At 44.4% G+C, this 11,587-nt stretch overlaps 1 protein-coding gene across 3 annotated transcripts in view; it reads left to right on the top strand.

Annotated features, from left to right (window-relative positions):
• LOC124001461 (consortin-like) overlaps positions 1-10,923 on the top strand; it is a 39,171-nt gene extending 28,248 nt beyond the window's left edge. For 2 of the 3 annotated variants that reach the window (XM_046308213.1, XM_046308215.1), the window contains 3 exons: positions 1,752-2,359; positions 7,691-7,841; positions 8,018-10,923. In XM_046308213.1, coding sequence (XP_046164169.1) covers positions 1,752-2,359; positions 7,691-7,841; positions 8,018-8,226 — 968 coding nt within the window. In that variant the 3' untranslated portion in view covers positions 8,227-10,923. The remainder of the gene's footprint in view (positions 1-1,751; positions 2,360-7,690; positions 7,842-8,017) is intronic. The other variant, XM_046308214.1, reaches the window with a different exon arrangement.
• Positions 10,924-11,587: the final 664 nt, after the last annotated feature.

Raw genomic sequence — 11,587 nt, 5'->3', positions numbered from 1 at the left:
TCTCTGTCTCTCTTTCTGTTTCTCTCTCTCTGTCTCTCTTTCTGTTTCTCTCCCCTCTCTGTCTCTCTTTCTGTTTCTCTCCCCCTCTCTGTCTCTCTTTCTGTTTCTTTCCCCCTCTCTCTTTCTGTTTCTCTCCCTCTCTCTCTCTCTTTGTCTCTCTCTCCCCCTCTCTTTCTTTCTGTTTCTCTCCCTCTCTCTCTCTCTTTCTGTTTCTCTCCCCCTCTCTGTCTCTCTTTCTGTTTCTCTCCCCTCTCTGTCTCTCTTTCTGTTTCTCTCCCCCTTTCTGTTTCTCTCCCCCTCTCTGTCTCTCTTTCTGTTTCTCTCCCCCTCTGTCTCTCTTTCTGTTTCTCTCTCTTCTGTTCTGTTTCTCTCCCCTCTCTGTCTCTCTTTCTGTTTCTCTCCCCCTCTCTGTCTCTCTTTCTGTTTCTCTCCCCCTCTGTCTCTCTTTCTGTTTCTCTCCCCCTCTCTGTCTCTCTTTCTGTTTCTCTCCCCTCTCTGTCTCTCTTTCTGTTTCTCTCCCCCTCTCTGTCTCTCTTTCTGTTTCTCTCCCCCTCTCTGTCTCTCTTTCTGTTTCTCTCCCCTCTCTGTCTCTTTCTGTTTCTCTCCCCCTCTCTGTCTCTTTCTGTTTCTCTCTCTGTCTCTCTGTTTCTCTCCCCCTCTCTGTCTCTCTTTCTGTTTCTCTCCCTCTCTCTCTCTCTTTCTGTTTCTCTCTCTCTCTCTCTTTCTGTTTCTCTCCCCCTCTCTCTTTCTCTCTTTCTGTTTCTCTCCCCCTCTGTCTCTCTTTCTGTTTCTCTCCCCCTCTGTCTCTCTTTCTGTTTCTCTCCTCTCTCTCTCTTTCTGTCTCTCTTCCTCTCTCTGTCTCTCTTTCTGTCTCTCTCCCCCTCTCTTTCTGTTTCTCTCCCCCTCTCTGTCTCTCTTTCTGTTTCTCTCCCACTTTCTGTCTCGCTCTCCCACTTTCGGTCTCTTTCCCACTTTCTGTCTCTCTTTCCCACTTTCTGTCTCTCTCTCCTTCACTCTCTCCCTCTCTTTCTGTCTCTCTCTCCCACTTTGTCTCTCTCACCCACTTTCTGTCTCTCCCTCACTCTCTCTCCCTCTCTTTCTGTCTCTCAGAAAGAGACAGACACACAGACATGTAGTCCCAGGTGTGTTACCTGCCTGTACACACAGACATGTAGTCCCAGGTGTGTTACCTGCCTGTTCTATCATGGCCTGGTTTCACTTCCACAACCCAGGCGTGACTACAAACAAACACACACACTTAAGTTAGAACGCTCAATGTCAGTGTTCCGGAGGCTGGATTAGTGAGGAGAGTATATCTGGCTCCCTCTTTTTTACAGATCTGATAAAGATTTTCACATTGAATAAATATTTGGATCTGAGGGACAACTTGTCCTAGCTCTGTTTCCATTTGAGTGAAGTGGATGAGGAAGTGTGTCTCTGTATGTGTGTGTCTCTATAGTGGACATGAGATGGAGGGAGTAGACAGGAAATGAGATGTGTTCCGATGACATCAAGTGCCCTATAAAACAACAGCTAAAAGAGGAAGGGGTTGTGAAGATGTTTAGGAGGTGTATTGATGCTGAGGACCAGTGATTCCCTCTCAGTTACTGATATAGGTTACACAGTGGCTCTTCTGGAGACTAGATGAATCTGCAGAGGTTGTGGATGTTTTGGGGACTGTAAAGGGAGATGTTGGGGTGGGGGGGCTTGTAACACTTTTCCCATGTTGCTCTCTATCATTGGTCGGTTAGTTGGGTGTGCATCAGTGATGGAGGAGGACCATAGAGTAACAGACTCCACCCTCTCCCAGAGCATCTACCCAATCAAACCAGCTGCTGCCCTGATGAACAGCCTTTGCTTTAATGACTTTGCAGCTCTGGACGTGGCACAGAACAGCAGAGACTCCGAGAGAATTGAGGGTTTCCATAGAGACCGTCTTATTGACAGCTCCCTCACCAAAGGGGAGGAGAGGGAGGGCAGGGCTGCGTTCACAGACTCTCGGAGCGAAGGAGCAGGACAGCAGACGGAGAGAGAGATGGAACACACCACTCAGGAGGGATACGCGGGGCCTGACCCTCTTACGGATGGGGAAATTAGCCGATCCAAGCCTGAGGAGTGGCTGAGAGGAGAGGAAGAACAGGAGGAGGTGGCAGAGGAGGAGAAGGATAGTGACGTGTGTTTTAAAGCTCTAGAGGAGATCTCAGTCTTGGCAGTGAAGGAGCAGCTCACACTGGAGGAGGTGCAGCAGGAGGACGACCAGATTGAGGAGCATGTTCAGGAAGAAGACATGTTTGTTGTGGAGATTATCAGAGATGGAGCTGCGTCTCTCGATGGCCTGGCCAAACTCATCACAGTGGAGGTGAGTGGGAGAGAAACTGTCTGGGTAACCCTCCCTGGGACTGTTGTCCAGTGACACACACTGTTGCTGATTATCTGAACAAAGGGATTTTATTGTTCTGTGCATGATTGTGTGTTTGTGAAGTCTGACGTGACCTGTCTAAATGCCAACTCCTCACTTCTCTACGCAGCTAGAGTCTAATGGCATTATATAGCCATTTTGTTGTAAATTAGTGTTTCCCTAGGCAGTGTGTTGGAGTGAAATATGGCTACTCAGAGGAGTGGTCCATAAACCAGGTCTGGCTGTTACACTAAGAGAAACTTTTACACACAGATGTGAGTTTTCTGACCATGTGGCTACCCAACCCCCCTCCTCCCATCCTGTTGTGAGGTAATATATCAGAGTGAAGAGTGTTATGGATGAGGTGTCTTCCTGTGTGAGGAGACAGAGGGTAAGAGTCAGTAATTAGCACGCAGACAGTTTTAGGTTCTCAGAGTGACGCTCATTTACAGCCTTTCTATACAATTAAAAACTGTTTTGGAGAACAATAAATGACCCCAGCAATTATCACCTTGGCTGCTGTAGGTTCATTCAAACACATCCTATTAGCTATACAATTTTATTTGTATCTTTATTTAACTAGGTAAGTCAGTTAAAAACAAATTCTTATTTATAATGACGGCCTAGGAACAGTGGGTTAACTTCCTTGTTCAGGGGCAGAACGTCAGATTTGTACCTCGTCAGCTGGGGGATTCGATCTTGCAACCTTTCGGCTACTAGTCCAATGCTCTAACCACTAGGCTACACTGCCGCCCCATTGTAATGTTGAACCCCTGAAATGGGGGGGGGTATGATAAATTATTCACTGACACGTAGCATTGATGAAAACGTATGACATTTTAATGTAGGCATACAGGGAAGATTATCATATTGAAACCGTTTCTAATTTTGTCATGGAACCACTTAACTTCTCTCTGCTTGCTTCCTCCCTCTGGTTTTCCCCTGCCTCACCAATGTCACCAATGTCTAGACACAGCGGGAGTCGCAGGACGGTGTCGCCACCAGCCTGTGTTGCGAGAGTGAACCGTTTGAATGTGCTGCTCAGAAGGAAAATCCAGGAGACGCAGGCAAACATAACGAACAATCCATTGTTCATGATTCCACTAGTTTGTAAAAATAGTAAAGTTGCCCAGCAAAAAAACAAGTAATGTTGCTTAAACAGAAGGAGAACTAAGTCACTGACAACCAAAACAAGTGTGGTTTTAGGAGGGGTTCTGAAAGACACTCATGGGGGTGTCCCCAGAAAGTTGACTAGCAACAACAACTGGAACGTAACACACTTACCAGGAGCACCAACTACATTTGCCCAAGATTAAAAAAAAAAATAGAAACTTAATGACAGGATACTAAAAAAAATGTTGCTAAGTAAAATCAGGAAAATCAGATAAAGGATTATTTGTCTCAAACTAAGGCACCAACTAAAGGTGTTAACCCTCCGCATCTATCAAGACAACTGGAGCACTGGGCCAGCACAGGTGTAACACATACTGACTAATGAGACGGCAACCAGCACAGGTGTAACACATACTGACTAACGAGACGGCAACCAGCACAGGTGTAACACATACTGAATAACGTGACGGCAACCAGCACAGGTGTAACACATACTGACTAACGAGACGGCAACCAGCACAGGTGTAACACATACTGACTAACGAGACGGCAACCAGCACAGGTGTAACACATACTGACTAACGAGACGGCAACCAGCACAGGTGTAACACATACTGACTAACGAGACAGCAACCAGCACAGGTGTAACACATACTGACTAACGAGACGGCAACCAGCACAGGTGTAACACAAACTGACTAACGAGGTGACACCACTTGGTGCATCTATGTGCTAACGAGCTATATGTCCAACCTCAAAAAACATACATGGAAAAACCTAAGCCTGTAACATGGAGGTAGGTGCGATTAGGTCAATAATATAGGCCTTCTAAGCTTTAATCAACGCTGTGAGTAATATTTCGATGTTGACCAGTAATGGATTTTCTTTGTGTACAAAATATACACTGAGTGTAGAAAACATTAGGAACTGCTGCTCTTTCCATGACATAGACTGACCAGGTGAATCCAGATGAAAGCTATGATCCCTTACTGATGTCACTTGTTAAATCCACTTCAATCAGTGTAGATGAAGGGGAGGAAACAGGTTAAAGAAAGATGTTTAAGCCTTGAGACAGGTGTTGTGCGTGTGCCATTCAGAGGGTAAATCAGCAGGACAAAATATTTACGTGTCTTTGAACGGGGTATGGTAGTTGGTGCCAGGAGCACCAGTTTGAGTGTGTCAAGAACTACAACACTGCTGGGTTTTTCACATCTGTGTAGAAACTAGGGCCTGTAGGACCTGCCATGTTGACAGTGCTGTCAAGAAGGTAGAAACTAGGGCCTGTAGGACCTGCCTTGTTGACAGTGCTGTAAAGAAGGTAGAAACTAGGGCCTGTAGGACCTGCCTTGTTGACAGTGCTGTAAAGAAGGTAGAAACTAGGGCCTGTAGGACCTGCCATGTTGACAGTGCTGTCAAGCAGGTAGAAACTAGGGCCTGTAGGACCTGCCATGTTGACAGTGCTGTCAAGCAGGTAGAAACTAGGGCCTGTAGGACCTGCCATGTTGACAGTGCTGTCAAGCAGGTAGAAACTAGGGCCTGTAGGACCTGCCATGTTGACAGTGCTGTCAAGCAGGTAGAAACTAGGGCCTGTAGGACCTGCCATGTTGACAGTGCTGTCAAGCAGGTAGAAACTAGGGCCTGTAGGACCTGCCATGTTGACAGTGCTGTCAAGCAGGTAGAAACTAGGGCCTGTAGGACCTGCCATGTTGACAGTGCTGTCAAGCAGGTAGAAACTAGGGCCTGTAGGACCTGCCATGTTGACAGTGCTGTCAAGCAGGTAGAAACTAGGGCCTGTAGGACCTGCCATGTTGACAGTGCTGTCAAGCAGGTAGAAACTAGGGCCTGTAGGACCTGCCATGTTGACAGTGCTGTCAAGCAGGTAGAAACTAGGGCCTGTAGCACCTGCCTTGTTGACAGTGCTGTCAAGCAGGTAGAAACTAGGGCCTGTAGGACCTGCCTTGTTGACAGTGCTGTCAAGCAGGTAGAAACTAGGGCCTGTAGGACCTGCCTTGTTGACAGTGCTGTCAAGAAGGTAGAAACTAGGGCCTGTAGGACCTGCCTTGTTGACAAGCAGGTAGAAACTAGGGCCTGTAGGACCTGCCTTGTTGACAAGCAGGTAGAAACTAGGGCCTGTAGGACCTGCCATGTTGACAGTGCTGTCAAGAAGGTAGAGCAGCGCCGTATCATGGACAGACTTCTCCCCATCTTAGCTACTGTTGTATCAATATGTTTTTACCATGACAGTTTACAATCCAGGGTTACTCCAAGCAGTTTAGTCACCTCAACTTGCTCAACTTCCACATTATTTATTACAAGATTTAGTTGAGGGTTAAGGTTTAGTGAGTGTTTTAGAAATAATTAGGGCTAATTTATTCCTTGCCGCCCACTCTGAAACTAACTGCAGCTCTAAGGGTTGCAGTCATTTCAGTCGCTGTAGTAGCTGACGTGTATAGTGTTGAGTCATCCGCATACATAGAAACTCTGGCTTTACTCAGTCAGTGGCATGTCGTTAGTAAAAACAGCCCCCACAATCATTTTATCATTTTCTCTCAGCCAATCATCAATCATTTGTGTAAGTGCTGTGCTTGTTGGCTGTCCTTCCCTATAAGCATGCTGAAAGTTTGTTGTCAATTTGTTTACTGTAAAATAGCATTGTATCTGGTCAAACACAATTTTCTCCCAGAAGTTTACTAAGGGTTGGTAACAGTCTGATTGGTTGGTTATTTGAGCCAGTAAAGCGGGCTTTAAGTAGTGGAATTACTTTTAGGCTTAAATTGAAGATGTGGCAAATAGGAGTGGCAATATCATCTGCTATTATCCTCAGTCATTTTCCATCCAGATTGTCAGACCCCGGTGGCTTGTGATTGTTGATAGACAACAATCATGTTTTCACCTCTTTCACACTGACTTTACGGAATTAAAAAGTACAATTCTTGTATTTCATAATTTGGTCTGATATACTTGGATGTGTAGCGTCAGCATTTGTTGCTGGCATGTCATCCCTAAGTGTTCTTATCTTGCCAATGAAAAAGTAATTCAAGTAGTTTGCAATATCAGTGGGCTATGTGGTGAATCAATCAAATCAAATTTTATTTATATAGCCCTTCGTACATCAGCTGATATCTCAAAGTGCTGTACAGAAACCCAGCCTAAAACCCCAAAACAGCAAGCAATGCAGGTGTAGAAGCTCGGTGGCTAGGAAAAACTCCCTAGAAAGGCCAAAACCTAGGAAGAAACCTAGAGAGGAACCAGGCTATGTGGGGTGGCCAGTCCTCTTCTGGCTGTGCTGGGTGGAGATTATAACAGAACATGGCCAAGATGTTCAAATGTTCATAAATGACCAGCATGGTCGAATAATAATAAGGCAGAACAGTTGAAACTGGAGCAGCAGCACAGTCAGGTGGACTGGGGACAGCAAGGAGTCATCATGTCAGGTAGTCCTGGGGCATGGTCCTAGGGCTCAGGTCCTCCGAGAGAGAGAAAGAAAGAAAAGGAGAGAATTAGAGAACGCACACTTAGATTCACACAGGACACCGAATAGGACAGGGGAAGTACTCCAGATATAACAAACTGACCCTAGCCCCCCGACACAAACTACTGCAGCATAAATACTGGAGGCTGAGACAGGAGGGGTGAATGAGCCATCTGATTCAATGAATGAAGTAGCCGAGTTGGCTTTTTTCCCCAAAATGTAATTTGACGTGCCCCAATGCATTTTACTATCATTCTTTATATAATTTATCTTTGTTTCATAGTGTAGTTTATTTTTATGTAGTTTAGTCACATGATTTCTTAATTTGCAGTATGTTTGCCAATCAGTTGGGCTGTCAGACCTAATTGCCACCTTTTGTCTCATCCCTCTCAACTGTACAATTTTTCAATTCCTCATCAATCCAAGGGGGTTTACAGTCATTTTCTTAATGTCTGCGTGCTTATTAGTAACTGGAATAAGTAGTTTCATAAATGCTTCAAGTGCAGCGTTTGTTTGCTCCTCATTACACACCACAGACCAGCAAATATTCTTTACATCATCAACATATGAATCACTACAAAACTTTGTGATTTATGTGTGTATCCATATGTCAGCTGTATGTGTCTATTGTGTACAGAATATTTATGGCATGTGTGTATGATGTGTATGCTAACCAGTTGACCTAACACTGACCCTCTGACCTCCAGATGACCCCTGACCCTAGCCTGGTGTCCATCCTGAAGAGGAGGAGAAGTGTGTGTGTGGAGAATGTGTGTGTTGCTCCCTCCTCGGTCCCGCACAAACATCCTGCTAAGCGCAGGGTCCGCTTCAAAGTACCTGATGACGGCTTTGACCAGGGTGAGGGTGTGTTTGAGTCAGTGTACATATGCCAAGCAATGGCTATAATCAAGTGTATGTGTGTCTGCATTCTTACTATGTCACCCTCTCCCAGTCTTCTCTCTTCTCCAGACAAGAAACGGTTCAATAAAGCTCAGTTAATAGACATCTAAACGTGTTGCTCTTCCCTCCTCCAGACCAGGTGGGCGGAGACTCATGCCTGCTCCTCTTCCTGCTCTGCCTGGTCACCGTGGTGATCAGCCTGGGAGGCACTGCCCTCTACTGTGCTCTGGGCAACACCCACTCCACCGTCTGCACCGACTTTTCTCGGAACGCGGACTTCTACCTCGCACAGCTGCATCGTGGAATGGATCAGCTCCGACACTGGCTGACCCCTGGGTTTTAGCTGACCCCCAAGGAGGAGAGAAGTTAGGAGATGAAGGAGAGGAAGGAGAATCCCTTGTTTTGCAAGGTGAATATTCTCCTTTCTCCAACTTGGACAGGATTTCTCTCCATGTCCTCCTGTTTTCTCTCTCTCTCTCTCTCTCTGTCTTCACTGGCTGGCCAGTTAATGTGTGTGATGCGAGAGCGAGTGATGGAAGGTGTATGTGATACTAGTAGCCTGCAACCACACTAACAGCAGCCTAAAACATCTGCAGCGCTGCCTAGTAGAACTAGTAGGACTGACATTGGACCTGTAATATACAGGACTACCTATAGATTTTAACTATACACTACTGGACATAGAGCGACTGTGTGTCAGCCCAGAGGAAGGGATAGACTGGGCTAGACTCATCACCACTTAGCTCGGATCCGCTCACTACCATATGGAGACGTCTGGATCCTTCAGGCATGGACAACACCGCTCACATGTGCAAACAAGAAGCGGCCGGTCAGCCTTTTTAAGAAACCACCTCTGCTCTTTGTTTATGGACTCCATTTTGTATCTCAACTGCACTTTGAATGTGAACAATTGTGCTCTGGTCAGAAACATGAAATAATGTCTTAAAAAATATTATATTAATGAACGTTTTGTTTTAATGAAACAGATTAGACTTTTCTTTATGTTCCTCACTGTTGAAGATTCTTACGGAGTGTGTCAGGGTGTTTCTTTGGGCTGAAGTTAGAAGTTGCTCCTAACCACAGATCTGAGATCAAATCTTAACCTTATCCTCAACCAGAAGGGGGAGGAAATGTCTGACTCTGTATCAGTAGTAAGGGCCAACTTCTACAACTTCTGTTTCAGGGTGTCTGGGATTATTGGGTTGTTTTTGGGGTACAGATTGTGGCGTTGGCCCTCAATGACCATATATGCAACATGGACAAGAAAGCAATACGTCTGTAATCGTGTTCAAGAATGTTTAGCGCCCTAAGGGCCAGGTCGGTACTAGAAGAGGAATATCTGTTTAGCTGAGAATCGTCTTTGCTCAGGCATGTGTATATTTATCTTTATTGTGAAATAATTATGGGCATGATCAGTATTACACCGAGTGCATTACCTCCTGCGATCAATGGACTTTGGATCAATGGATTTGGATCCAATGGATCAATGGATTTTTACTTATTATAATTTTTGTGCTCATTGTTATTTCTTTTATTTCAGGCTTTTTATTAGTCTATTTAATCTGTTTTACTGTTTGTCAGTCGGCGGTATGTTTTAGTTTCGTCTGGCGTTCAGTAGACGTGTCACAGTGGCTCCTATGATAATGTAATGATGATGTAGTTGGCTGGGCAGTGACTCTTAGGCTGCATCCCAACAGTCTAAAGTGTTTTCTTCTTCTTGTCTCCTCTCTTTCATCTCCTCTTATCTGAAAACACAAGACAGGTGAAACAAACTGCAAGTATTCAGAACTGTATTCAAATGGACAATATAGATATGCAATTTGCTTTCGTCTTTCAAGGTTCTTTCAGAGGGGGGAAGGAGAAGAGACAAGGGGAGGATGCCACAGTAGAGTATTGAGATGCAGCCTTGGTTTTAAAATTATTTGCACGTGTCTGGCTGGTCCAGATGACTCTGTCTTACTGTTTGCATCTGAAGTATTTATATCATATCTGCACGTGGGGAGAGAAAAAAACGACCTTCTGTTGTTTTTCTCATTTTGGCTTGATGTGGTTATCGTTGGTTGTTGTTTTCCCTTGTTTTGTTCTTGAAGACTGTTTTGAAAAAGAGGAGTCTCTTTCCAAGGCTCACCAGTTAAAGAATGCCAGTTGGAAAAGTCAGAACAGAAGCGGGACAGTCTCCATTTTCAACTTCTCATCTCTGTGTATGATGACATGTGAAGACGATTAACTAATGTGTGTCATTGTGGCCAATGCTGCGTTCAGAACCAAGTGGGAAGGTGGAAATTACCAGTTGTGAATTTGTAATTGTGAGTTTGATGCTTTCACTTGCTTTGAACTTGTTGATTTGCTTAAGGCAAACAAGCTGGGTCAAACAAACTAAAAGTATAGCTATCATGCTTGAAAACAAATTATAGTATATTAATAGATTGCTTTTTACAAATAATGTTTTGTTGCATTTAACTACCGAAAATTCTGTTATCAATAATTTCCTTAGTAGGTGATGTTCAGCATGTGGGAGAAGTCGGTGTTCAGGGATGATAGTTTCTCACTAGTAATTACAAGTTGGAGGGCCCGGTCGTATATGGTAAGCATTTTGCTACACATGCCATAACATCTGCTAAATATGTGTATGTGACCAATGAAATTGGATTTGATTTGAATACACCTTCCCACTTGGTAATGAACACAGCATCAAATCTTTCTTTGCAGTCTGTGAAGAAAACAATGGGCAAGTTTGATTTGCATGGCCTGGTACCCCGGATGGGTGGAGTTTGTTCATTTGAACCATTCCATTGGCACTAAGAGAAATCTCTACCCACCTGGGGCACCGGGCGAAATGAAACTCATCCATTGGTCAAGTTGTTTTGCATGGCCTTGTGCCCCGGGTGGGTGGCGTTTTGTGAAATCTCTACCTACCCAGAGTGCACCGGGCTTTGCAAAACAAATCACCATTGAGAGGGATGACTGTGGTGAGTACCTTTTAAACACCTGTTTCTCTCTGTTGATTGGTTAATAAACCTCACTGTGGGGACTGATCTGACACAATTGTACTCTGTTATTCCAGCTATTAAGTTTGTAAATTGTTAAAAAGTTGTTCATCACAATAGTCTGATAAAGACTGTTACCAAATGCAAAGAGAAACTCTAAAGAAACACTTCTGAATGATACCTTTTTAGGTCACTAGGGGCAGCCTTGAACCACATTGGAGAGCCTCCCTCACACAGTGCCTTCAGAAAGAATTCACACCCCTTTTTGTTCTTACAAAGTGGAATTAAAATAGATGATTATTATACATTTTTAATGGAAAATAAACACTTTATCTTGATTCGATAAGTATTCAACACTCTGAGTTAATGCATGTTAGAATCAACTTTGGCAGTGATTACAACTGGGTCTCATAAGAGCTTTGCACACCATGATTGTAGAATATTCGCCCATAATTTAAAAAATATATTCAAGCTCTGTCAAGTTGGTTGTTGATCATTGCACGACAGCCATTTTCAAGCCTTGCATGGATTTTAAGTGCATTTAAGACAAAACTGTAACTGGGACCACTCAGGAACATGTTCTCTTGGTAAACAACTTTCGTGTAGCCTATATTTGGCCTGATGTTGTAGGTATTTGTCCCAGTGAAAGGTGAATTTGTATCCCAATGTCTGTTGGAAAGCAGACTGAACCTAGTTTTCCTCTAGGGTTTTGCCTGT

The sequence above is a fragment of the Oncorhynchus gorbuscha genome, linkage group LG17 (genome assembly GCF_021184085.1).
Source record: "Oncorhynchus gorbuscha isolate QuinsamMale2020 ecotype Even-year linkage group LG17, OgorEven_v1.0, whole genome shotgun sequence".
Taxonomy (NCBI): domain Eukaryota; kingdom Metazoa; phylum Chordata; class Actinopteri; order Salmoniformes; family Salmonidae; genus Oncorhynchus; species Oncorhynchus gorbuscha.
The sequence above is the reverse complement of the archived record's forward strand: the minus strand, read 5'-3'. Positions and strand labels throughout refer to the sequence as shown.